General features: G+C 46.9%; 3 protein-coding genes across 5 annotated transcripts in view; 2 read left to right on the top strand and 1 right to left on the bottom strand.

The window, feature by feature from the left end:
• LOC100524613 (cytochrome b-c1 complex subunit 2, mitochondrial) overlaps positions 1-4,682 on the top strand; it is a 31,089-nt gene extending 26,407 nt beyond the window's left edge. Inside the window, exons 13-14 of one of the 2 annotated variants that reach the window (XR_002342381.1) lie at positions 202-2,275; positions 3,584-4,682. Coding sequence is in view for 1 of the 2 variants with exons in the window: in XM_003124555.5 (XP_003124603.3) it covers positions 2,122-2,275; positions 3,584-3,667 (238 nt within the window). In the remaining variant the exon portion in view is untranslated. The remainder of the gene's footprint in view (positions 1-201; positions 2,276-3,583) is intronic. The other variant, XM_003124555.5, reaches the window with a different exon arrangement.
• Positions 564-26,185, bottom strand: PDZD9 (PDZ domain containing 9). 2 transcript variants are annotated; one of them, XM_021086490.1, is made up of 5 exons: positions 25,563-26,185; positions 18,933-19,157; positions 16,093-16,260; positions 9,349-9,538; positions 564-5,609 (listed from the first exon to the last, which is right to left on the bottom strand). In XM_021086490.1, the coding sequence occupies exons 2-5, from the start codon at positions 18,961-18,963 to the stop codon at positions 5,216-5,218; spliced, it is 783 nt and encodes a 260-aa protein (XP_020942149.1). In that variant the 5' UTR covers positions 18,964-19,157; positions 25,563-26,185; the 3' UTR covers positions 564-5,215. The 2 variants fall into 2 exon arrangements, with proteins under 2 accessions (XP_020942149.1, XP_020942150.1); XM_021086491.1 differs by lacking the exon at positions 25,563-26,185 and adding an exon at positions 24,507-25,552 and having other exon boundaries at positions 4,753-5,609.
• The window catches only part of C3H16orf52 (chromosome 3 C16orf52 homolog), a 68,284-nt gene continuing 67,178 nt past the window's right edge, over positions 26,264-27,369 (top strand). Inside the window, exon 1 of the mRNA XM_021086492.1 lies at positions 26,264-26,525. Coding sequence (XP_020942151.1) covers positions 26,420-26,525 — 106 coding nt within the window. The 5' untranslated portion in view covers positions 26,264-26,419. The remainder of the gene's footprint in view (positions 26,526-27,369) is intronic.

Genomic DNA, 27,369 nt, shown 5'->3' with positions numbered 1-27,369 from the left:
TTGCGGGTTCAGTCCTGCCTTGCTCAGTGGTTAAAGATCCGGCGTGCGTGAGCTGTGGTGTAGGTTGCAGACGCGGCTCGGATCCCGCGTTGCTGTGGCTCTGGCGTAGGCCGGTGGCTGCAGCTCGATTAGACCCTAGCTGGAACCTCCATATGCCGCGAGAGCGGCCCAAGAAATAGCAAAAAGACAAAAAAAAAAAAGGTTGCAATTTCCATCTCCTGCTGGGTGATTTTCAAATTCCCATTGTCTTCACTGAAAGTGGTAAGAACACCTCGGTAGTTCTGGGAGTTTCTCTAAAAGAGACAGACTCTGGATAGAGTTGGAAATCAGCTTGCATTTTCATACAGGAGTTAGACCATTTAAATTTGACTCCATCCATTTCAGTTCAAAAAGTGAATCCTGAAACTGGCAGTCTTCATGATCACTTATTTAGTGTTGCCCACAAGGAAAGTATGACAGGGTGAATTACAACCCAGGAGGGAACAACCTGTTGCCATTTCTGTTCTCTTTAGTCTCAGTACTTTTATAATGCCAAACACACTAAAAAAAATTGTGTCTGTGAATGAGTACAACACAGTTTATTAAATACCATATACGTGAAACCAAGGATTGATAAGGATGCGGCTCTACATTATTGCATCCCAAACAAACATAATTGAGACACCGGCTATGCTTAGGGCAAATGTATTTTCTTAATAACTGTAGCACAGTTGTTGGCAAGTACCTCAATGTTCAGAAAGTGGAATTTTGGTTATTAATGTCAAGATATGTTTATTTCCTGCCATTTTGATGGAGTTGATGCTTTTTTGTAAGGTTCTTATTAGTCTTCCTATAGTGAAAGAGAAAGTGAGCAGTCATTGCTGAAGGGACAAACTAATATAATCTTTTCGTAAAGTTTATTGCAGGTAAAGTCTTTTTTCAGTTAAGCTGGCGGTATGGTAAAATTGCTACATCAGATTATAATTATGCTTAAATGGAAGTCTTGCTACAGAGTACCAAGAAGATGGGTTTCTTTGAGAGTTAAATAACTCAGATGCCTTACTGCACACCGGTTTCTTTCTGGGATAATTGTGAATTGAATTGTGTTTTATTTCAAATCGGTGCTTTGGTGCCAATATTTAAGCTACAGGGACTTAATAGGACCTATCTGTCCTTCCCCACCTCCCTCCCCTCAGTGAGACAAATCCCAGCACAGAAATGGGCTGGGAGTAGGGAAGTTAGATTATCGGCACACAACATTCTGCTAAGTGGGCAGTGAGAAGAGCCCACATAGGTATTTTTAACAGAGATGCCTAAAATTATGACCGAAAAAGTATCAGGAAGCAGTAAGTTACTTCAGTCATCAAAACTTCACATTACAGGAGTTTCCCTTCATGGCTCAGCAGTTAACAAACCCAACTAGTATCCATAAAGTTGTGGGTTCAATCCCTGGCTCCGCTCAGTGGGTTAAGGATCTGGTGTTGCCGTGAGCTGTGGTATAGGTCACAGATGCAGCCTGGATCTCATGATGCTGTGGCTGTGGCATCCTCCACATGTTGCTGGTGCAGCCATAAAAAATAAAATAAATTAAATTTTTAAAAAAATCACATTACAGGAGTTCCCTTCATGGCTCAGCGGTTAACAAACCTGACTAGTATCCATGAGGATGCAGGTTCGATCCCTGGCCTTGCTCAGTGGGTTAAGGATCCAGTGTTGCCGTGAGCTGTGGTGTACGTTGCAAATGCGGCTCGGATCCTGCAATGCTGTTGGTCTGGTGTAGGCTGGTGGCTGCAGCTCCAATTTGACCCCTGGCCTGGGAACCTCCATATGCCATGGGTACAGCCCTAAAAAAAACCCAAAAACTTCACACTGCAATAGTTTTAACTCGATCTTAAGTTCTAGTCTAAAATCAAAAGGCCATCTGTTGGGTTTTCAGTATAATCTTATAATGACAGCTTTTAAAATGATATCAATATTAAAATAGTTCATGAACTGAAGAAATAGAATGGAGACTTTTGGCACTGTAAAGCTGTTAATTTTTGTATTTACCCAAACATGTTTAAGGGTTTGGGAGAGTACTTTTAAATTGCCTTGCTCTGTAAAACTGGGTTCTGCCTTAGTTACACGCCTTTTATTGGACAGGAACAAGCTGAAAGCCGGGTACCTAATGTCAGTGGAGTCTTCTGAGGGTTTCCTGGATGAAGTTGGGTCTCAGGCTCTAGTTGCTGGTTCTTACGTGCAGCCATCCACGGTCCTTCAGCAGATTGATTCAGTAGCTGACGCTGATGTTATAAACGTAAGCAAATGAAAATTTATTTAACATCAAATAACTTGTCCTTATGATCCAATTTCAGAAGGAACGTATAAGCTTCCTTGGGCTACACAGGCTGTTTTCATGGTGTTTGGTGCCGATCTACCTGGTGTAGAGGCAGAAGGGCTCATTCCCATCAGATCTACAGACGGCTTCCTTGTCAACTCGGGGGTAGATGTTTCTTCCTCATTCCTCTCAATTACCATTAGGTTAAACCATTTTAAATTCTTAAATGTCCAGAAGGATCAAATATTGGCAGTTTCATAAGATTCAACCTGATTGTCAAGTGTGGTATTTTCCCTCCTCCAAACTCTCTCCCTGCCAGTCCTTCACAGTCCACCATCTCAAGATGGTCTTTCGTTTTCTCAGCCCAAGACATTCATTACTCCTGCCCGTGCTATGGTTTTTTTTTTTTTGACATATATTGTTTCCTACAAAAGTGAGTTGCTTTGAGCGCAAGGACTATGTCTTATACTTCTTTGCAGTCCCTTCTGTGCCTAACAAGTAATGAACTACAGAGTGAACCCAAAGCCAGTCCTTCTGTATTAACAAACGCCAACTCCCCTTCTATGATAGACGTCTCAGCCGTCTTCTCACCAAGGGGTCTACCCTTGGGGACAGAAAAAGGAAGAAGGCTATTTTAAGATAGGAACCCTGACTTGATTTCACTTGGCCCCTAAGTTCATCATCACACGCTCTTCCAGATGGCTGTCGTCATCTTGTAGAGTGTACCATCGTGAGAGGCCAGCCCAGCTGCCTCTGACACCATCTTCTTATTTAAAAAGCCGGCCTTGGGAGTTCCTGTCGTGGCTCAGCAGAAATGAATCTGACTGGCATCCAAGTTAAAAAAAAATAAAAAGCTGGCTGGAGATATTGTGGGGAATGTTCCTCGTTGTATTACATTTAATCTAAACAGCCAGCCTTTGAACTCAAAGTAGTGTCATAAAGAATAGTAGGATATTAAAGTGTAGCTTTTTAAGTCAACAATCTGTATTTTTATTGACTCAGACTTTGCCATTGTCTATAGAAACAGGAAAGGACAGCCCTGCCCAAGGAGGCACTGCCCCATTTTGCAGTGTCAGAAAGGTTTTCCTTTTCCCTCATGTCTAGGGCACCACACTGCTCAGTTCAGAAATATGAGTATTTTCATATTTTTATGTAAATATTTTCATAATGAATATAAAATATTTACTCAGAAATATGAGTATTTCATATGATGAAATAGTCAAAGGAACAGAAGTTATCTACTTGCTTATTTCTATTAACTTTCTGTCTTTGTTTGTTTACTTAAAGGCTGCAAAGAAGTTTGTTTCTGGCCGGAAGTCAATGGCAGCAAGCGGAAATTTGGGTCATACACCTTTCGTTGATGAGTTGTAATATTGAAACATGTTGCAGGAAAGAGCTGAACATTTTCTCAACCCTGAGCAGCAAATACGTGAAGGTGAAAAGCCTCTAATGTAACATTTATCTTTTTTTCCAATGAGATTAAATATCGTAAAGCATAAATGCAAGTAACTGTTCCCAGCTGACCTAAAGTCAATAAAACATTATATTTAAATGTTTTTCTTAGAGTTCCTGTCACTGGTGTGGCTCTGGTTACCACTGTGGCAGGGGTTCGATCCATGGCCCGGGAACTTCCATGTGCTGCAGGCATAGCCCAAATAAATAAATAAATAAATAAAATTTTCTTACATTTTTCCTAACCAGTTATTCAACAAGTTTTTGTTTTAGTTGCTTTAGAGGAGAACAAGAATATAATAATAAAGTACAGAAGTGTGAGAAACTATTACAATTAAGGCTAAATGGAGTTCCCTTGTGGTGCAGTGGGTTAAGGATCCAGTGTCACTGCAGTAGCTGGAGTCACTGCTCTGTCACTATAGATTCAGTCCCTGGCCTGGGAACTTCCACATACTGCAGGCATGGCCAAAAAAAATAAAAAATAAAAAATAATGGAGTTCCCATCATGGCACAGTGGTTAACAAATCCGACTAGGAACCATGAGGTTTCGGGTTCGATCTCTGCCCTTGCTCAGTGGGTTAAGGATCCGGCACTGCCGTGAGCTGTGGTGTAGGTTGCAGACGCGGCTCAGATCCTGCATTGCTGTGGCTCTGGCGTAGGCTGGTGGCTACAGCTCCAATTCGACCCCTAGCCTGGGAACCTCCATATGCCATGGGTGCAGCCCTAGAAAAGGCAAAAAGACAAAAAAAAAAAAAAAAAAAATGAAGGCTAATCGGCTCTCAGAGTAACTATTTCCAGTTTATGATGATGATGTATTATTATAATAGTACATGTGTTCTATATAGTATTAGTATTAATTTAAAACGATAAAAGCAGTTAAAAACTGTACTCTTGGGTAAGAACAATTAAATGGTCTGGGTACGTTTGATTTACCTTAACTGTGTCAGAATTTTTTCTCTCATCTGTTTCTTTCTTGTCTCTTTCAAGTAATTAACTATCGAAAGTAGGGCTAAAAGGGGGGAGGAGTTCTAATGTGAACAACTAGCCAAAAAAATCTCTTATTTCTTTTAAATAGGATACTTGAAGCTTACAAAATGAGGGAAACTAAATATCTACATTAAAATGCGGTACTTACCTTAAAAAGTAAAATTCTCTACTATGTTCACACGCTCTGATATTGGGTTCCTCTGCTGCAGTTTCTAAAAGATGAGCCATTCTTCTGAGACAGGAGGGTCTTAAGGGTTGTAATGACCTGAATAAGGTTTATGAGGCCCGTGGGACCCCAGGGAGGTCTTTGGAGATCGCGTCCAACAAGGTCTTTTTAAGGCTTTACAACACAGTCGTGAAAGGGAAATGATAAGTCGGCACATATTCCTTTAAGTATAGCAAAGCTGCACATGGCAGTGCACAAAAACTGGGTGATTTCCAGATGGGTGTTCCCGTGATCACAGATTGGCAAGCTGCTGCCTAACCAGTGTTTGGCACAGTTTGGCTCTTGCCCTCTTCGACATGAGCATAGTCTTCCAGCCAAAATGCATCGGAGGTAGTGGAGACGGAGGAGGAGGAGCTCTCGTTGTCCTGCTTCACCATCGTCCAGTAGGGAGAAGGGGCGCGCACTTCTTTCTTGTGATCTCTGTGAATCATCACGTCGCAGTTAATGTCTTTTCCTACACTAATAGTTTGGTTCTTCTTTTTGTATCCATGCCATTCTCGGGAGATAGACAGTGGTCTCCTCGCAGGGTAATGTCCAGTGGTCCGTGGATACTTAAAGTACTTGAGTCTTTTATCTAAAACTCCATCTTCATCGTCACCACTGCTCATGGAAGTGTCATCTTTTGCCTGTTCAGTTTTCTTTGTGGTGCTGAAATGTAAGGAATAATACATGAAATGGATTCTCAATGTCTGAAGATGCATTATTACCAAACGAGACGTCTTAGAACCTGCTTTCGGTCATAAAAGGACACAGCATTACCCTTCTGTGTTGTCGAAATTTTTCTCTTTTTAAAATTACCTTTAAATGTGTCTCCATTCCTAAATGGAGATCAAATTCTGCCCTACATTAGTTCACATTACTTTAAAAAGCTTTGCATTAGGTGTCTTCATTTCATTTCACGAACAATGACAGGTCAACACGGCCATCTCCTCCACAGAACGGTTTTCATGGGTCACAGGAGGTCAGCAATAACAGAATATTCCTGATTTTGAAGGGGGCATCTAGAAATAGGCCTCAAAGAGTTCCCGTTGTGGCTCAGTGGGTTAAGAGCCCAACATGATGTCCATGAGGACACAGGTTCGATCCCTGGACTCACTCTTTGGGTTAAGGATTCATTGTTGCCACAAGCTACTGCATAAGTCACAGATCTGGCTTGGATCCCGAGTGGCTGTGGCTGTGGTGTAAGCTGGCAGCTGCAGCTCCAATTGGATCCCTAGCCAGGCAACTTCCATATGCTGCAGCTGCAACAGTAAAAAGAAAAAAAGACCTACAACATACTAATCATTGCTCAATCTTTGGAGTTTTCTTTTTTTCTTTTCCCCTGAGCATCATTCATTACTTCTCAAATGTGGATTTATCGAACACCCTTCTACCCAGACATGTAAAGATTTTTTTGTAACTTGCCCCAGCTATTGGCTTTCTTGATTTTTGAGACTGCTGGCAACAACAGGCTTCTTAAAACTTTTCTAATGCCTGCAGCTTCTGTGCCTGCCCTTATTTTCCTGAACAAATGCTCCCCCTCGTTATGGTGCTGTTGCCCAGCAGAGCCCAAACTAGATCTTTGAAATTATGAACCTCTGTTATTTTCTGTCCTGCTAAAAGGAAATTGGTTACCCTCCCCATCCCAATCCCCTGAACCTATCAAGACTTACTGGTGTTATCGCTAGCGTCCTTCAAGGCCTGCCTGTCTTATTTGCTCCTAAGGATTTGAACAGCTTTTCCTAAAGTTCATCTCTGGTACTGAGTCATTTTTACTGAGAGCCACTAGTCTCAAACTGCACGATTGTCTTTGACCCTTGATTTAGTGCTGTGCGAGGACATTCAGAAGATTGCACGACTAGAACAGTTTGTCTTCTAACTGCAAAGGATATCGTTTGCAACTCTGTTAGATAACCATGAAGGTGGTAGAGCCAGGTTCTTGTTAAACTGGCATTAGGTAATAATGCCACAAGCCAGGAGAGGTCAGGCTTAGCTGGAAACAGTTTTTTATACCCACGAGAGTTTATATTTCTCTCCAGTGTACACACATTGTATCTGCTCCTAAAAGTCGTCATTCCAACTTTGTGACATAAACCTTTTCCTTCCCCTCTGTCCCTTCCTTCCTCTGTCCCTTCCCGTCCACGAGTTGCTAAAATGTCTTAGGTATAAGCATTTTGCTTAATTAAGAAAAGGACTCACGGGTTCCCATTGTGGCTCAGTGGTTAACGAATCCAACTAGGAACCATGAGGATGCGGGTTTGATCCCTGACCTCACTCAGTGGGTTAAGGGTCTGTTGTTGCCGTGAGCTGGGGTGTAGGCCAGCGGCTACAGCTCCAATCAGACGCCAGCCTGGGAACCTCCATATGCCACAGGTACAGCCCTAGAAAAGACAAAACAAACAAACAAACAAAAAAAAAAAAACAAAGAAAAGGACTCAGAATGTAATTGGTATTGTTCCTAAATTTGGATTTTAGCCTCATACTTAAGTTCCGTGTTTGCTTTTGAAGAGTCAATCTGCTTTTTTTTTTTTTTTCTTTTCCTTTTAGGGCCACACCTGCAGCATATGAAAGTTCCCAGGCTAGGGGTCGAATCAGAGCTGCAGCTGCCAGCCTATACCACAGCCCAACGTCAGATCTGAGCTGCATCTGTGACCCACACAGCAGCTCATGGCAATACTGGATCCTTAACCCACTGAGTGAAGTCAGGTATTGAACCCATGTCTCATGATACTAGTCAGGTTCGTTACCGCTGAGCCACGACAGGAACTCCCAACCTGCCATTTTTAATATTCTGAATCTCAACGTCTGTGCTTAGAAGATTGTTCTGTAAGTAAATAGTTAAGAGCTCAGGATTGAGAGCTGCACTTTCCAATACAGGGTCCACCAGCTACGGGTGGCTGCTAATTTTAAACTGATTAAACCTGAACAGAATTTAAAATTCCTTAGTTACAAGTCCTCATATTTCAGGGGCTTAGCAGCCACCTGTGGCTAGTGGCCACCACACGGGATAACACAGATACAGAATATTCCCACTACTGTTAGATGCTGCTGCTCTAGAAACACCAACACCACTGAGCCCTGTGGCCTCTGGCAAGTTTATACACTCCTCTATTGGTTTCAGTTTTCTTATCTGTAAATGAGGATAAATTTAAAAAACCGGGGGAGTTCCCATCCTGGCGCAGCAGAAACGAATCTAACTAGGAACTCTGAGGTTGTGGGTTCGATCCTTGGCCTCGTTCAGTGGGTTAAAGATCTGGCATTGCTGTGGCTGTGGTGTAGGCCAGCAGCTGTAGCTCCAACTGTACCTGTAGCCTGAGAACCTCCATATGCTGTGGGTGTGGCCCGAAAAAGCAAAAAACAAACAAAACAGAGAGAAAAATACCAAAGATTAAACCTTAAGGAACTCCCCAAGACTGGGTAAAAGGATATCAAGAGGAAATGAAAATCATGAGAGTGTGGTATCACAAAAGCCTGGGGAAAATGATATTTTGACAAGAGTTGAGGTGGGAGCTTATTAAATGTCTAATGCTCAAAAGCCAAGGAAAACAAAGACTGAAGAGAGTCCATTGGAATCAGCAGTATGGAGGTTGTAGGAGACCCTGGGGAAAAGGACTCTCACCCAAGAGATAAAAGCAAGGCCTACACTGAGGTGGGAAGTGGTGTCTCCTAATACAATTCAACAGGTTTGGAACAGTGGCTGGAAGGAAAAGAAGAGAGTGGGGTTTGCTAACATGGTAGAGGTTTTAAAAAGGCTTAAATGTTCTTGGGAAGGATCCAGAGAGAGTTGACTATGCCAGAGACAAATGAGGAAATGGGATTCACAGCACATGTTTAAGAGCTAACTTTGGAAAAGGGGGGAGTCACGCTCTCCCTAGGTTTGGAAGCAGAGTTCCCATTGGATAGTTTGGTCTTTTTTTAAACTCCCATGTCCAAGGCTCTTGCCTTCATTCTGCCTCATATTAGGTCCTAGATTGTATTGTCCAAAAGGACTTAGGAACCCACTAAATTGTGGCAATGTTGGAGTTCCCATCGTGGCGCAGGGGAAACAAATCCAACTAGGAACCATGAGGTTGCGGGTTCGATCCCTGGCCCCGCTCAATGGGTTAAGGATCTGGTGTTGTCATGAGCTGTGGTGTAGATATGCAGACGTGGTGTGGATCCTGCGTTGCTCTGGCTGTGGCATAGGCCGGCAGCTGTAGCTCCGATTCAACCCCTAGCCTGGGAACCTCCATGTGCTGCAGGTGCGCCCCTAAAAAGCAAAAACAGAAAAAAAAATCGTGGCAATGTCATAATCATTCCTACATGGCCCAATTGATCATTTTCACATTAAACTAAAATTACCCTGTGCTTCATAGGCCCCGGGGGGATTCTGTAGTATAACAAAGATTTCCTAAACTTAACTACTTACCGTGTTATTGGGAATTTGGTCTCAGGGATTAAATCGTATATGTCTTGCCATTCTTTGGGTATGTCAATGAAATCTCGATAAACCTTGATTTGCAGCACTGTTCCTATGGTGATATTTTGCAAAAGCTTTAGAAATTCTCGAAGAGTATATCCTAACACATTGGCATGACCAACAGTAATCAGAACATCACCTGAAAAAGGAAAAAAAAAAAAGTAAAATTAAGAGAATGGTTTAAAAGAGACATACCATTTCTGGCTTTATTGTGCAATGTTTCTTTGTGTGTGTGCGTGAAGTGTCGTTTTTATGGGTTCATACTGTTGGTTTATTTTGAGTCAAAGTTAGGCTTCAGCCTTTATTTAATAAAAATGACCATCTCAGTGACATGAGGGTCCTTTGCACGATGAAGAATACATGCAAGATGTTTCTTAATAGCCAGTGTAATGGTAATACTGTATCATGTTTTTATAACATTTCTGAAGTCCTTGGTGAGACAGAGGCTAAAAACCATTTCTAATCTGAACCATCCTTTAGGATTCTAAAAATGTGTTTGTTTCAAATAACATGAATGGCGCCCTAAAAAATAAAAAAAGGGAGTTCCCATCGTGGTGCAGTGGAAATGAATCTGACTAGGATCCATGAGGTTGCAGGTTCGATCTCTGGCCTCACTCAGTAGATTAAGGATCTGGCGTTGTTGTGAACTGTGGTGTAGGTCGCAGACGTGGCTTGGATCCTGCGTTGCTGTGGCTGTGGTGTAGGCCGGCAGCTATAGCTCTGATTCGACCCCTAGCCTGGGAATCTCCATATGCTGCAGGTGCGGCCCTAAAAATTAAAGAAAAAATTTTTTAATTAACGTGAATGGCTAATACTATTAAAGAAAAAAAACACACTAAGTGAATAAATGAACTTTTTTTTTTTGCCTTTTTGTCTTCTTAGGGCTGCACTTGCGGCATATGGTGGAGATTCCCAGGCTTGGGGTCCAATCGGAGCTGTAGCCACCAGCCTACGCTGCAGCCACAGCAACGCCAGATCTGAGCCCTGACTGTGACCTACACCACAGCTCACAGCAACGCCGGATCCTTAACCCACTGAGCGAGGCCAGGGATCGAACCTGTGTCCTCATGGATGCTAGTCAGATTCATTCCCACTGAGCCATGACGGGAACTCCAGTGACTACTTTCTCTCATACCTCCCTAGCCATTTCCAACGCCTTCCATACAGTGAGCACATCATATTAAACATCAAGCCTTCCTTTTTAATGTTCTGCCCTCACACAGTGGTCGTTGAGCAAGTTATTCTACATGAAACACTAGACAGTCAGCATGGTTTAATTAAGTTCAAGATGTGTATACAGAGAGTATGTTGGTTCAAAGGGATCTGACAGGTAGGTCCCCTACTAGTGGGACAGGGCTGAAAATGGAGGGAAGGGAGATGGCCAATTAGGAAGATTCTGAGCCCAAAACAGATGGGAAGAGAACCACATCTTAAGAGCAAGCCCCTGGACCTCCAACCTGGATGTTTAAAAGACCAGGTATTCACTTGTACCCAGCCGCTAAGGCATGGACATGTAAACTAGGTCCAGCTAGTGGCCAATCCCCTGGGTCTCTGAGCCTGGAGCAGGAGATGCAGAGAAGTCACAGGAGCACCTGGTGTCCGTGGCCCTTTGTTCTCTCACCATTTTCCAAACCTGATTCTCCAGCCTTTCTGGCAATTCTATCGGACTCCATGTTCTAAATCCAGTGCCTCAACAGAACTGTTCTGTGGCTTGCAGTGAAGACCCCTGACTGCTACAAGGGCATTCAGCAAGAGAGGAAGGAATACAGAGATGTTGCTTTTCAAGGACTGATTGACATTGGGTAAAATATTTGGCATTGGCTTTTACTAGTTCCAACATCTCGCAGAATAGTTTCGGAGTCTACAGCTGACAGTGATAAAGTGACCCCAACGAGTCCCAAACGATAGGTTCACCTCTCCGTGCATGGGAAGCTAGGGACCCCTCAATCATCCTCATTCCAAGGCAGCGAAAGTCTAACCTCAGAGGAGAAAGGAGTCAAGATGAAATACCTCCTCCGATACTACTCCCCACTGTGCTATAAGTGGGGATTATGCCAACCCCAGAGGAAGCCTCCAAAGACAGATTTCCGTACTGCTAGATCCTATCAGAAACTAAAGTTCACAGTATTAAAGAACATGAACACTTAGAAGGGTGGAGAAAGCCTACTTTGGTCTTAAAAAAAAAAAAAAAAAATAGCTCGGGCTAACTTCAGAATGAAAGAGCTTCCTCCCAACTACCTGCAGATTATGTGGCCCGAACAGCTGTTCGCCCTATGGAGGTTATTTAAACGCCTCACCAGATGAGCTTACTTGCCCAGTGTTAAAAGGAGTGTTTCTAGCTGAAAGCTCTGGCTTGGCATCATGCTTAATTATGTTGCTAAAGGGCGACTTTGTTATCAAGAGGGCAGAAAATAAAAACAGCTTAATTCCCTGACCATCCTGGCTGCAAACCAAACATGTCATTGTATGCATGTAATTATTCTGGCAACAGACGTTAACACTGCCCTTCAGAAAGAGACACCCACTTGATGTTTATGAATATCAACCCCATTTCACATTTTTTTTTCTGTTTTAATGGGCTGTAGGAACCATATTACATAACCTATTTTGATTACCTATGTTTATTCAACCTTGCAGCAGCCAAGCCACTCCTAAAAGTAGATTCTACTTTTCTCCCATCTCTCCCAACTAGGCTTAAATTCCCGAGGCTCTGTGTGGGTAGAGGTCACACGTGCTTGGTCCATACCCCAGTGCCTCGCAAGATGCAGGCATTCAGAAAGTGCTCATTGGGAGTTCCCGTTGTGGCACAGTGGTTAACGAATCCGACTAGGAACCATGAGGTTGCGGGTTCGGTCCCTGGCCTTGCTCAGTGGGTTAACGATCTGGCGTTGCCGAGAGCTGTGGTGTAGGTTGCAGACGCGGCTCGGATCTCGTGTTGCTGTGGCTCTGGCGTAGGCTGGTGGCTACGGCTCCAATTAGACCCCTAGCCTGGGAATTTCATATGCCGCAGGAGCGGCCTAACAAATAGCAAAAAGACAAAGAAAAAAACAGACAGAAAGTGCTCATTGAATGAATGCAGCCGAGTAGTGGTGGTGGTCAGTACCTGTATTTACCTTCAAAGCGCTATTAATTTCTTAAGATCTGGATATCAGAGTTTGCTAGAGGCATACTGGCTAAAAGGAATTTAAAGTGTAGCCAGAACAAACTAACACTAAATTAGGAAATCAAGAGGAAGCCCCATTATGAAATACCAAAGGAGAGAAATTTGAAGCCCATGAGCGAGAAATACTGAAGCTTAGAGGTAATAGGGTCAAAAAAATAGCAGGTTTCTGGAGTTCCCATCGTGGCGCAGCAGAAACAAATCCAACCAGGAACCATGAGGTTGCCGGTTGGATCCCTGGCCTCGCTCAGCAGGTTAAGGATCCAGCATTGCCCTGAGCTGTGCTGTAGGTCAGAGACATGGCTCAGATCTGGAGTGTCTGTGGTGTAGACAGGCGTCTACAACTCCATTTCGACCCCTAGCCTAGAAACCTCCATATGCTGCGGCTGTGGCCCTAAAAAGACAAAACAATTTTTTTCAATACCAGGTTTCTAAGACCATCCCCTCTGAAAACTCTCATAATCATTGTCAAAACAACTGAGTTACAGTACAGAATCTTTGAAACTTAGACCTTAGAGAGATGGCTGACTTGGGTGAAAAGTTTTGGGGACCTAGACTTACTCTATATTAAAATCTCTTTTCTAGTGAAAATTATGTGTTGGACTAAAAGGCCTCTTCAAGGAGATAGAACACAAAGCCTCTGGCCAAGAGAAGACATACCAGACCCTTATCACCCACTGCAATGAGCCCTCCCTCCCCTTGAGCAAACTGGCCTACTCCTTCACGCCCCTGACTAGAAAGGCTTGTAGCCCACTCCTCACCTTGCCCCTAATATGTCCCCAACCAACCAGCAAGTGTAGCGTAAGACCCCTCTTTACCCAACCAATCAGCAGTCAGCAGGTGTATCGCGAGACCTCGCCTCTCCCTGAGCTATAAAAACAGACACAACCACACCCCAGAGGTCGGCTCTCCCTGATGGTCAGGAAGTCCTTCTGTGGTGCGAGCAGTGTCTCTCATCTCCAACTCTTCTTTCTCTCAGGGGTTGGCTCCTCCTAATCATCAGGAAGTCATCCCGCTGCACTAGCAGCATCCCTTACCTCAATAAACTTTTCTTCCTTTCTTTTTCTTTCTTTTTTTTTTTTTTTTTTTTTTTTTTGTCTTTTCTAGGGCTGCTCCCATGGCATATGGAGGTTCCCAGGCTAGGGGTCAAATTGGAGCTGTAGCTGTCAGCCTTCGCCACAGCAACGCCAGATCCAAGCCACATCTGCAACCTATACCACAGCTCACAGCAATGCCAGATCCTTAACCCACTGAGTGAGGCCAGGGATCAAACCCACAACCTCATGGTTCCCAGTCAGATTCATTAACCACTGAGCCACAACAGGAACTCCAAACTCTTCTTTCTTTTCACCTTGCTATACTGGAAAATTGTTTTTCTGCCCCACATGCACAGACCATGACATTATGGGCTTTCTTAGCAGACATGGGCTCAAGTCTCAGCTCTAACCACCCATAGCTCTGTATTAAACAATTCATCTCTCTAAGCCTCTATATTTTGTCATCTGCCTTCCAAAAGTGCTGCAAAGATTAAATGAGTTAATAAATACGGAGACACCTGCACAATGCCTGGGACAAATACTCATTTCCTATTCATTTATCAAGCATAGATATAATAAATGGATTTAAAAGATGAATTCAATACTGTCTCTGACCTCCAGGAGCCCCGTAGCTGTAGCCCCTGCCCCCATAAGATTCTGTTTCAGGTGCACGAAAGCATACTCCTGCCCACTCTAGCGAGTTCGCCCTCTGGTTATCACCAAGCATCTGACCCCTGACCCCAAAAAAGCAGAAAAAGGCCGTGGGGCCTGGCTGGAGTTCTTTTGGTCTGGAAAGTCCAGAGCTCTCTGGCAGTTTGCTCCCCAGCACCAAATAATGATAATGTGGAGAAAGTGCTTTGGATTTTAAGGTGAGGTAAACTTTCAGAATAGCATCGTTTATCTACTTATTTCTGTAAACCACTGTTCCTAACCCTAGCTGCAGTGAGAATCACCTGAGAAGTTTTTAAACCATGCTCTGCCCTGTCCCCACATCCGAAGAATTGAATCAGAACCTCCGGGGAGATGGGGCCTTGGATCGTTGTTTGAAAAGGTCCTGATTAATAAGTACCAGAGAGGCAAAACCACTGGTTTAATCCACTGGGGGCTCCTGTATCACAGTCATTTCCAGTTAATAAAAAATAAAATAAAAATGCTATGTCTAGAGGATCTCTAGGTAAGAATGGCCTAAGAGAAATGATTGCCAGTATTCCTATCACACTGTTGTTCTCCCTTTCATAAAAATTGCCAAATCCTAGCGACTTCTGATAAAGGTGTTATCATCCCAATGCAGAGGTGAGGTGACTGAGGCCAGGAAAGTTACATGACTTTGTCCAAGGTCACGGAACTAGAATGTGGCAGAGCCTGGGCCTGACTTCAGACCAGCTCACACTGAAGGGTCTTCCCTTCTCGCTGTTTACCATCCCACTGGGCGGCCCTGACTCCTGAGCACAGCACTGGGCCCAGAGCAGGCACTGGGAAAACACGGCTTAAATATGGAGGGAAAATTCATGCATCCAAAGACAGAGAGGCAGGGCAGTCTGGACAAAGAGCGTAAGAGAGAGGGTTCAGATCCCCACTCCTTGGTGTCTAAATATCTGATTCCTTATCTGTAAGGTGCATTAGTATAGAATCTACCACAGGGATTGTTAGGAGTATGAAACGAGATCATGCATCTACCTGTTAATACTGCCTATAGGGGGATCAGCACTGTCTCTGCAGCACTGGGATGCAGGTTCGATCCCTGGCCCAGCACAGTGGGTTAAGGATCTGGAGTTGCCGAAGCTGCAGCATAGGTCACAGCTGCAGCTCAGGTCTGATCCCTGGTCTAGGAACTTCACATGACCCCAAGCAGCCAGGCAAAAAAAACCCACTGCCTAATAAAGAAAAAATATTGACAATCCCGTTGTAGCTCAGTGGAAATGAATCTGACGTGCATCCACAGGACACAGGTTCGATCTCTGGCCTTGCTCAGCGGGTTAAAGGATCCAGCGTTGCCGTGAACTGTGCGGTAGGTCACAGACACAGCTCTCTGATCCGGCCTCGCTGCGGCCATGGGGTAGGCTGGAATCACGCCCTAGGCTGGGAAACTCCACATGCCGTGGGCACGGCCCTAAAAATACAAAAAATTTAAAAAAAATAGAATAAAAATAAAAGAAGAAATCTTTATCCACAGAGAGCCTTAAATACTGGAGTGACACTGTGCCTGTGTATGAATCCCACCTACTACATGGGGGTGAACCTGGACAAGGAATTCAGTCTCACTGAGCCTCTGTTTCCTTACCTGTAAAAGGGCAATGATAATAATAGTTCCCACCTAGAGGGTTATTGTATGAATTCAATGAATAAATAGGCACAACCGTGAGGAACTGGCTTGCCCAGTGAAAACTTTCAAACGACGTCGTCATCATTGTCCTTACACTGAAACCTCATCACCCTGAAGTCAGGTGGGAGGGAGGCCAAGGCTGAGAGGCTGGGAGGGTGGGGAAACCCAGTTACCTGGCTGGAGTTTTCCATCCCTGGCTGCAGCCCCCTTCTTAATGAGGTGGGTGATCTGAAGGTAGGGCCCATGCTGAATGATGATCAGGCCCAATCCCAGGCTGCCCACGGTGAGTTTGGTCTGCTGAGTTTTGCTCAGGTTATGTACAGACGGCTTGTTTCCTTTTTCTAAAAAAGGAGAAATTCGTTTTAGTCATTCACCTAGACTTCGGCATGACAGTCCTTACCAGGGTTCTAAAGCCAGGCCCTTAGGGCAGTTACTTAACCTCTCTCTTCCTTAGTTTCCTCGTCAGTAAAATGAGCATGATAAAAATGCCTCCTCAGAGGGTTATTATGAGCATTAAAGGAGAAGGGTTCCCGTCGTGGCGCAGCAGAAACAAATCCGACTAGCAACCATGAGGTTGTGGGTTCAATCCCTGGCCTCGCTCAGTGGGTTGAGGATCTGGGGTTGCCATGAGCTGTGGTGTAGGTTGCAGATGCGGCATGGATCTGGCGTTGCTGTGGCTGTGGCATAGGCCAGTGGCAGCTGCAGCTCCAATTAGACCCCTAGCCTGGGAACTTCCATATGCCACGAGTGCAGCCCTAAAAAGATAAAAAAAGAGAGAGAGAGAATTAAAGGAAATAGTTAAACAGCTTTTACACAGTACCCAGCACATTTTGAATACCTAATTTTTTTTTTTTTTTTTTTTGCCTTTTTTTTAGGGCTGAACCTCAGGCATGTGGAGGTTCCCAGGCGAGGTGTCAAATCGGAGCTACAGCTGCAGGCCTATGCCACAGCCACAGCAGTGGGGGATGATCTGAGCCTCGTCTGCGACCTACACCACAGCTCATGGCAACACCAGATCCCCAACCCACTGAGCCAGGCCAGGGATCGAACTCGCATCCTATGGTTCCTAGGTGGGTTCGTTAACCACTGAGCCATGAAGAGAACTCCCTGAATACTTAATTAATGTTAGTTATTACTATCTGTTCACTTCACAACTATTGATTGATGCAGGCAGTGTGTTGGGAAACAGAAGTGTTTCTTGCCCTCGTGAATCTTCCAGCCTAGTGGAGGAGATAAATATCAAGGAGTGATGTGAACAGATGCTGAACGACAAACTGTAATGCATGCTGGGAAGGAAACAGGAGAGCGCGCTCTGATGGGGACCAACAGGGGGCCACTGCCTCCTGGTCAGAGAGCAGGTCAAGGCTTCACAGAGGAGGTAAAATTTGAATTGAGGTCTAAAGGACCAATAGGAAAGCTTTAAGCAAAGTAGGATGGATGGGAGCAAACTGGATCAAGATTCTGGGACAGGAAAGAACATAAAGACCAGTAGGAGGCAGGCAGGAGGAGCAAAGGCGGAGCAGACAGGCTGTTTCCCACGTTTACGTCACTGGAAAAGCTTAGAAGCCATTTCAGCAAGATAAGCTAAGAGCTGCACTCAAACAAAAACCTTTTGGCGGCTGTATGGACTATGGGGTCTGGAGGGGGAAATGAAAAATGAAAGGGTTACTGGAGTTGCCATTGTGGCTCAGCAGTTAGCGAAGCTGACTCGCATCAATGAGGATGCGGGTTCGATCTCTGGCCTTGCTCAGTGGGTTAAGGATCTGGCATTGCCATGAGCTGTGGTATGAGTCGCAGACACGGCTCGGATCCTGCGTTGCTGTGGCTGTGGTGTAGGCTGGCGGCTACAGCTCCGATTAGACCCTTAGCCTGGGAACCTCCATATGCCACAAAAAGAAAGAAAGAAGGAAAGAAAGAAAGAAAGAGGAAGAAAGAAAGGGTTACTGCATTTACCCAAGCATGTCATGACAATGTCAGTGGAGATAAGCAGTAGGGGAAAAAAGCATTTGGGAGAAAAATCCAGGGCCATGGGTAGGGAGGGGGTGAAATATGTTTTTTACAGAACTGAATCACACAAGCAAAGTTTCAAAGCCTGAGGAGTAATTTCAAACAGCAAGTTATTTTCCCAAGAGGAAGCTTCTGAAAAGACTCATTTTCAGTTCACAGGAGGCTTCTGGGGCAACTTTCAGCACACTCTTTCAGCATCTCATACACACACACTTAAGGAGAAGTGACAAGTTACTACTTGCCAAGCCTTTGCCAAATCTATGTGCCTGTGGTATTTGGGGGCTCAGGTGTCCTCCTCACCGGTGAAGGAGGGGCTCCCCCTGTCCCACACCTCCAGCTGCGGGGAGCTGGCTGGCTCATGGCCCTTTCAACTCCAAGCAAGGGTCCTTGCTTATCTCCAACCTCCCCCTCCTGGAGACCACGGATGCTTTCTGTCCAGAAAACAAGGTAACCCAGAATGAGAAGGTACCATCTTCAGAGCCTTTGCAGGATTATAGGAGCGATTTGGAACCAGTTATCCTCTCCTTGAGTCTCTGGTTTTCCTGAGCAATCAGAGAACTGGCATCACAGCCAGGGTCTGAGTCCCAACCTCAGTTTGCAAATTAAAGGTGCTTATGATATAATCTACGATGAAGCCCAGTCTCCAAAGACAGCGGGGTGAAGTTAAAGAAGCCAGACTCAAAAGACTCCATATGACATGATTCCGGTTTTGTAACATTCTCCGTGGCAGGGGCGAAACCGTAGAAAACAGATCAGGAGCTGGGGTGGCGAGAGGCATGGGCAGCGAATGGGCATCGCGAGGTAATTTGGAGGGTGGTGGAAATTACATCTTGTTTGTGGCAGTGGTTAAACACGGGTATATGATTGTTAAAACTCACAGAGCTGTCCGCTGAAAAGGGGAGGCTCTTACTGTATGTAAATTACAGTCTGGTAAACAAATGTTGGTGAGAGGCTGTGTGCCAGGCTGAGTGTGATGGTCCCGTTTTACAGAGGGGGGGGGAGTTACCTTTAGCGCTTTTCTGAACAGGCTTCTTCATAGCCCCGGGAGGGCAGGCCGCTCAGGAGGGCCTCCCGGAGCCAAAGCTGGAGCCGGTCCAACTCCCAACTGCTTTCGAACCTTGCCGGAGCCGGGGCGCGGCGGGCCCGACTACGGGCGGCGAGATCTCGGGCCGGCCCCCAGGGGGCGCTGCGACCACGCTGTCCAGAAGTGCGGCGCTCCGCTCCGAGGACCCTGGAAAATGCAGTGCAGGAAAACTTTGGTGGAGAAAAACAATACTTCTGCGGGGAGTCGCACAGTGCTTGGCCCACCGTGGGGTTCGTCACCCATTCTTGGGAAACTGCTGAAAAATGGAGAGGGTGGAGGAAGCCCATGAGAGAGTCTCTCAAAGAGGTGAGGTTGTCAGCAGAGGAAGATCCTAGCTAGCTCTTAAAAGAGCACAGAATCCCCTGCTGCTCTCCAATAATGGTATTTTTAAATATTGTTACATCAACTGCGCCAACTGCTTTGGAACGGCACGCTTTTCATGGATGTTTTGAATGAGAAAAGGCCAAGAGTGGCCTGAAAAAAATGAGTCACGATTAGGAGAGGAATTAATTCTTCCTCCTTTTTTCCAAAATAATCCTTCCTCCCCCACACACATTCACTCATACAGCAAGTATTTACTGGAAGCCTGCTCTGTGGTTTGTGCTGATGCTGGGGATACAACAGCAGACAAAACAAACAAGGGCTCTAGCCTCTTGGAACTTAGATTTAAAAAAACACAGGGAGTTCCCTGATGGCCTAGCAGTTAAGGATCTGGCGTTTTCATCTGACTTGGGTTTGATCCCTTGCCCAGGGAACTTCGGAGTGCCATGGAATGCCCCCCACCCCCCCAAAAATCAGATGTCTTTTGTCATTTTTTTTTAGGGCCACACCCGAGGCACATGGAGGTTCCCAGGCTAGGGGTCAAATAGGAGCTGTAGCTGCCGGCCTACACCACAGCCACAGCCACACCAGATCCAAGCTGCATCAGTGACCTACACCACAGCTCGCAGCAACACCAGATCCTTTACCTACTGAGGCCAGGGATTGAACCTAAGTCCTCATGGATACCAGTCAGGTTCGTTAACTACTGAGCCACGACAGGAACGCCAAAAAAATCAGACGAAGTGAACAATTTTAGGAAGGTATAAATTATCAAAAATAAATTCTAGAAGAAACTGAAAACAGTGTACTGAGGTGGGTCCTATTGTCACCCCCACTCTGACGAAACTGAAAGGCTAGGCCTCTCGTGTTTATGCCTTCAACAAAGAGTAATCAAGCACCTATCAGGTGTCAGGCACTGTGCAAAGATTTCCATGGTAAACTCGGCAGGTTCCAGCTTACTCAGCGGTTTCTGGGGCTCTACCCAGACAATAAAGCAGGGAAGATTTCCTGTTGGATAAATCTCGTGTTGTAGTGGCTGATACAGAATGAAATGAAATGAAAAGAGTCATCCTGTTCCCTGTTACTCACAACAAGGCATCTCCTACAGGTGGCTCCTTGTGACAGAGTGCCTCTGTCCTCCTCCAACAAGTCTGGAAAGGCATCTGTCTAGACACCAAACGAATTCTATCATACAATGCATCCTTTTCCTCCATCTTCCTATCAGGAAAGGAGGGTGAGAGTTTGCAGGAATAAAGAACATCGGCATTCAAGGTCCTGTGAGGGGAGCCCATCACTGCCTGGCACACAGGATCCATCCGCCTTTCCTCCATCCCAGGCAGAAAATGCTTTTTTTTTTTCTTCTTAAAGCATAGCTGACTTACACTGCTGTGTTGATTTCTGCTGTACAGCATAGAAACCCAGCCATATACATATATACGCACACACATTCTTTTTCCCATATTACCTTCCACACACTCTATCCCAAGAGATTGGATAGAGTTCCCTGGTGCTGTAGAGTAGGACCTCACTGCTCATCCATTCTAAGTGTAATAGTTTGCATCTACCAACCCTCAACTCCCAGTCCATCCCACTCCCTCCCCCCACCCCCTTGGTAACCACAAGTCTCTGAGTCTGTTACTGTTTTATAGATAAGGTCGTTTGTGCCAAGCAGAAACCTCGTCATTGTGAATGGCAAGATCACACTGATGGGTGGAACTGAAGGATACAAACGGTTTCAGGGATGCTGTGCCGTGCTGCCCAGATCCCCCTTTGGGACTAAAGAACCTATTCCTCCTCCTCCTCCAACCCTGCCACTAGCTGGAGAGAGTCCCTCGCCCAAGATGACACCTCATAGCCTCCAGTGACTGATCATTGCAAAGTAAAAAAAAAAAAAAAAAAAAACAAAAAAACAAAAAAACCTGGCTCCCTCAGCCCAACTTGAGCAACTCTGGAGGACCATCCCAGCTTCAGAGCTCCCTAAGGGGTCTGCTGAGGTCTTCCTATGGCTGCACTGCAACCCAACTTCTCCCTCTAAGAAGTCCTGCTTCCTTCTCTCCCTCCACGGATGTAGGTCCCAGGAGTACACCCCAATAAACTTGCTGCAATTAAGATGATTTCCTAGAGAACCCAACGTGCTGCCCCATGTGCCAGGGACAGCGTGAATGGGGAGATGCTAAGAAGGGGTTTGGGGAGCTGGCTGACCCGCTCTGCCCAGATAATGAGCAGGGCCCCACCCCCAGCAGTGGAGGAGCCTCTGTCGCCTTGGGCACAGGGAAGCACTACAATTGTTCAAGTTTTCACTGGCAGTAAAATGAAATGGTTGGGCACTCGCATGATTCACCCGGGTGTCTCTTAGTTCTCCCGTGCCCTGTTTTACAGTAAATGGACAGGGACAGCTGCCACAGCCTGAGAATGGCAACCAGGAGCTCAGCCCCCTCAGGGATGGAGCTCTGGGCCCCCCGTACCATGTAAGCACCTAGAGGTGCTAGCAGAGGGTGAGTGGAATCAGGATGGATAGGAGGGAAATGCGTGTGTCAGTTGTACCCCAAGGTGAGCGATGGCAGCAGCAAGAGCTGTACTTTGTCCCACTAACTCCCTTAAGTTTCCCACAGAAAAAGATGCCCACCAGGGTCCTGAAGGTCTGGCTCTCAAAACTGCAAAGAAGCCAGTGGGTCTGTGCAGCCCAATGGGTGCACTGTTGCAAAGCCTGCACCTAGTCCTTCCTCGACCCCCTTCAGGGCGGGAGGACTTAATTCCCCAATTGCTGGGGAGCTCTCAGCTGTCCTTAGCTGAAAAGCCAACTATGCAAGGGCATGCACCATTCCTGGGGTAGCTGGTCTCCAGTGACTGGTCCCTGCAGGGACACAAAGGCTCGGTCCCTTTACCCCAACTCAGAACAACTCAGAACAGCCATCCCAGCTTCGGACCTCCCTGACGGGTCTGCCAAAGCCTCCTGTGATGGCACCACAGCCCAACTGCCCCCTCTGCCCAATCCTGCTTCCTTCCTTACCCCCAGGAGTTGAACCTAAGAACACTCCCTGATAAACTTCCTGCACAGTCATCAAAAATCTCGTCTCCAAGTCAGCTCCGACACAGCCCAATCCATGCGACTAAATGAGAATCCAGGAGTTCCCGTCATGGCGCAGTGGTTAACGAATCTGACTAGGAACCATGAGGTTGTGGGTTCGGTCCCTGCCCTTGCTCAGTGGGTTAACGATCCAGCGTTGCCATGAGCTGTGGTGTAGGTTGCAGACACGGCTCGGATCCTGCGTTGCTGTGGCTCTGGCGTAGGCTGGCAGCTACAGCTCCGATTCGACCCCTAGACTGGGAACCTCCATATGCCGCAGGAGCGGCCCAAAGAAATAGCAAAAAAAAAAAAAAAAAGAGAATCCAGTCCAAGCACAAACTATTAACCTCTGGATTGAGCTCTTTTGTCTTATCTAATCCCAGAAACGCCACACTCTTAGCCTGCATCCATCACACTCTTAGTCTGCATGGTAAACTTGACCTCCAGGGAGGCAGTGTGTTCTTTATCCTGTCAGGCCAAAGAGCATCCTTAAAGAGAAGAGTGATTGCAAAGTCCCCTGCACAGTGTTCCCTGAGGTCCTGTATGCATTCAGCCCCTGCTGGGCCAAGGCCTACCATCCATCACAATAAAGCAGGCTGTGTTCACAGCCCTTGAACAACCGCAGCATGGCTATTTATGACTTCGGCTGCCGGCATAGCTCCTTCTTGGGGGCCTTCTATGTTCTTCTGGGTCCCTAAGGACTTTCTGTCTTAAGGAGCCTCATGGCTCATCCTCTCTCTGAATAGAAAAGTTCCAGCTGCTTTGCTTAGGGGGTGAAAGGATGAGGGGTTCTATCACAGAAGCAGAGTGCCTGACTCTGAGAGTCTGTTGTTCAGATGGAAGAAAGAGGTCCAGAGAGGTGACATGACTTTCCCAAGTTCAAGTCAGCAGCAGGGGTGGGGCTGAAATATGGTTCTGTGTCCTTTTTTGCTCCATCACACAACCTCTCCCTAACCCCTAGGGTTTGCCTCTGCTCAAGTCTAGACTGAGATATAGAGAAGGGAACTGATCTGTCCTGTCCTGAAAGTCTTCGGACTTTGAAACACGAGGCAGGTAGGCAGGCAGGAATGAGATTTAGGGCCAAAAACAGGGATTAATGGGAAATCTGTAGCATATTTGGTTCCTGCCACCCCACATCCTGGTTGGTAAAGGATGGGATGGGTGATTATTGTCTGTTGTGATATGCAGTTATTCATCTGGTAAAAAAAAAAAAAAAAAAAAGTTTGAAATTCTTTAACTCTGTACTGGTTGTTTTTATGCTTTAATCTTAGATCCAGAACCTTTCGTTCTGGAGGGCCTGGGAAGTGATATCCAGGGAAAAGGAGGAATTTATACTAGTATTTTTTAAATGCAAGAATCAAGTCAGACAACAACCAGCAGGCGGGCAAGCAGAACGCATCACAGTCACTGGATTGCCAGACCCGCAGAGACAACCACTAAAACCCAATAAAGAGGAGTTCCCACCGTGGCACATCAGAAGCCAATCCCATTAGGAACCATGAGGTTGCGGGTTCCATCCCTGGCCTCACTCAGTGGGTTAAGGATCTAGTGTTGCCATGAGCTACAGTGTAGATCGCAGACGCGGTTCGGATCCTGCGTTGGCCGTGGCTCTGGTGTAGGCTGGCAGCAACAGCTCTGATTAGACCCCTAGCCTGGAAATCTCCATATGCCGCAGGTGCAGCCCTAGAAAAAGACAAAAAAAAGAAAGACCAATAAAGGAATGGTAATATTTAAAATTTTTAAAAAAAGAAGAATCGAGTCATCACCCCACTCAGGTGGAGTTAGAATAGGCAAATGTTCCAACATCTCACCCCAGATTCTCATCAGCTACCCAGTAGTGAACATTATTTGAGAATTCAGAACTGAATAGTTGGAGTTTCTTTGATTACTTGGCAACTCCAATGCTTAAACAACAACGAACAGTGAAGACCTCCTGCAGTAATGCATTATGTCTGAACCCTTGGAATGTATAAATCAGATGGTGTCACTTTCTGGGGCAGAGGAGAAATAAATGGTTTAATAATAATAATAAAAAAAATCCCCCCCCACCCCAAGAGACCAATGTTTGGACAGGAAAGTCTGTAGGCTAGCCATCAATTTCTCCTTACCCCATCTAGGTGGTGACACTGATAACTCTGCATTTCTGCAGGGCTGTTGGATCGGTGGAATTTGAAACTTGCTGAGTTTTGTGGACATGTAAGCGTTCCAAAAATAGAGACAGATGTCACTCTTCTAGGTCTTCAAGAGATGACTAGGTGGCATTTATGGAGAAAATGAGTGTCTCATTTCCTGTCTGGTACATGGGGAACTATTTGGGAAAGACAGAGCTGGATTCAAAGTCAGGGTTAATGGTGATTTAGTCTATGAGCCATGAGAGAAAAGGAAAGAAACCTCTACTGGATAGCAAAATTGGATGTGGTAGACAATCTGTATTGCTAATAAATTACACCAACATCTTGGGTTTTTTCTCTCTCTCCAACCGAAGCCCCTTCCCATACCTCCCTAAATAGTATCGTCCAACACCTAGTTACTCAGGCCAAGAATTTAGGAGTCATCCCTAAGTCCTCTCTTTCTTTTAACCCTTCCCCTAACTCATCAGCAAATCCATCCCTCTGCCTACAAAATATCCAAGACTGCCAATTTCCCCCAATCGTCACTATGCTCATCCTAGTTAAAGCTTTATTTCTCTCCTGGACCCCTGTGCCTCTTAACTGGTATCCCTGCTTTCATTCTTGCCCCTCCCCCCTACAATCTACACTCTTTACAAATTAAATAAGACCTTGTCACGCTCCAGCTTTAAATTCTCCAGTGCCTCCCGGTTGCCTTTAGAACAAAATCCGAACTCTTTTATCCTGTCTCTCAAAGTCCTGTATCTGATCTCTGCCTACCTCTGTCTTCTCATACCACTCACCAGTCACAGAGACCAATTTTGCGGTTCCTTGAACAGGCCAACCTCTTCCTTGCCCACTTCTCTAACGTTCTTGGCACTTTTTTTCCCCTCTGTCTGGAATACTCTTGCCCAGATCTTCTTACATCAGGTCTTTATGAACTTGGCGTTCTCAGTGTTAAAATCTTCCCGGACCATCCTCAAGCAGCACTGCAGCCCCTCAAGTCCCCCATCAGATTAATCCCCAATGTAATTCTAGATCAACACCTGACATTACCTTTATTTTAAAGATCAGGGTATTAGTTTCTTTCTCTTCCCCACCAGGAGGCTCCTTCCTGGCTTCCTGAGAGCAGGAACCTTGTCTCTCATGTTCTCTCCACTCCAGCACGCCCGGCACCTACAGCGCTGTCCATAGTTACTTCCTAAATGGGGCAGTCCCAGGTCTGACAGTCACGGAAGAGGCAATGATCACCCAAGGTGACATGGGTTTGTCACCGACTCACTCGGGGGCCGGCGGAGTCAGGGCCGCCTCCTGCTGTTAAGACCGGCGGCTCCCCCTGACCCCCATTCCTGTCTGCCTTTTAAAAAGCTATGGCTCAAAAGCCTTTTTGTGACCACACAGCCATTGTCAACGACAATATTACTATCACTAGCAAGAGCGTGGACTGACGGAAAGGGCGGGAGCGGGGCAGGGGCCTGGGTCGGGGCCGCGTCCAGGGCAGCGAGACGGGCGGCGGAGCAGAGGTCGACGGCACAGGGTCCGGGGCAGGCGGGAGGGTCGGGGCTGCGGGCCGGGGCAGCAGACAGAGCGGACAGCGGACAGAGCGGACAAGCGGACAGAGCGGGGTCGCCACGGGCCGGGAGCCGGAGCCGGTCTCGCCAGCGCCGCGACTTCGCTTCCGGGTGAGGGGCGGGCGGGCGGAGCAGTTCCGGGGCGGGCGGCGGTTCCGGCTGTGCGGGCCGCGCCGCGGCTGCTGGTCCCGGGCGCGCGGAGGGCGCGAGCAGCGCACGGGGGCCGAGGGGGCGCGAGGCGGCGGCGCGGGGTCTCCGGGCCCCGGCGGCGGCCCATGGGGCGGGAGGCGTGAGGCCGCAGCCTGCCCGGGGCTCGGGGGGTGGGGGGAGCGGGGCGGGGAGATGGATAAACTGACCATCATCTCAGGATGTCTCTTTCTGGCCGCCGATATCTTCGCCATCGCCAGCATCGCCAACCCGGACTGGATCAACACCGGGGAGTCCGCGGGTGAGCGGCGGCGCGCGGGCCGGGCGGGGGATTGGCTGAGGGAGGAGGGAGGGGAGGGGAGACCCGGCTGAGAAGAAGACGGAGCTGGAGGGTGCGAGGCGGGGGCCGGCCTGAGGAGAGGAGGGCGGAGGCGACCGGGACTGCCGGGCCGGGCGGCCGGGGGGCAGAGGGGATGGAGAAGAGACGCGCCGGTCGGGAGCCGAACCCCCGGGCGGAGGGGATCGGCGCCCCGGGCTGAGTGCAAAGTGGCGGAGTGGCGGGGAGCCCTGGGCTGGGCTGGCGGCCCCGGGAATAGGGGTGAGGGGAAATAGGCGCCGACCTGAGGGATCGCGGAGGAACAAGCTTAGTCTTGGATTTTTAAAAAAAAGTCACGATGAGAGGAAGCCGATATGGAGGGAAACCGAGGCGATCGTGAAGGAATCAGAAACCAGGCGGGCAGCCTGGGGGTGTGGGAGGCCAGGAGGTGTCGGGTCCGACCCCGAACACCACCCTCCTGCAACCTCCCAGGAAGCGGCAGCCGGCTGAGAGGTCCTGGCCGTGCGGAGTTAATGGTGCGGGGAGAGCCGGGGGCGTTGCGGGGGATGGGGGCCCTTACCCGCGCCCCCACCAGCCCCTGCCCACAGGCAGTGTTTGAGACGCATGTGGCTTCCGATTTTCCCTTTGAAGCCTGTGCGGTTAGAATTTTGCTTTATTTTAGGCCCGCGAGCTGTAATAATCCTAATAATAAACTTCATTTTATGGGGCCTCTTTCATTCCAGCGCATCACAAAACGCTTTAGAGCTCCTAATAGTAGTTACAGAATTAAATAACACATTCGAGTTGCTGGCTACCCAGCAGCAGTGCC

Source organism: Sus scrofa, chromosome 3 (assembly GCF_000003025.6).
Source record: "Sus scrofa isolate TJ Tabasco breed Duroc chromosome 3, Sscrofa11.1, whole genome shotgun sequence".
NCBI classification, from domain to species: domain Eukaryota; kingdom Metazoa; phylum Chordata; class Mammalia; order Artiodactyla; family Suidae; genus Sus; species Sus scrofa.
The sequence above is the reverse complement of the archived record's forward strand: the minus strand, read 5'-3'. Positions and strand labels throughout refer to the sequence as shown.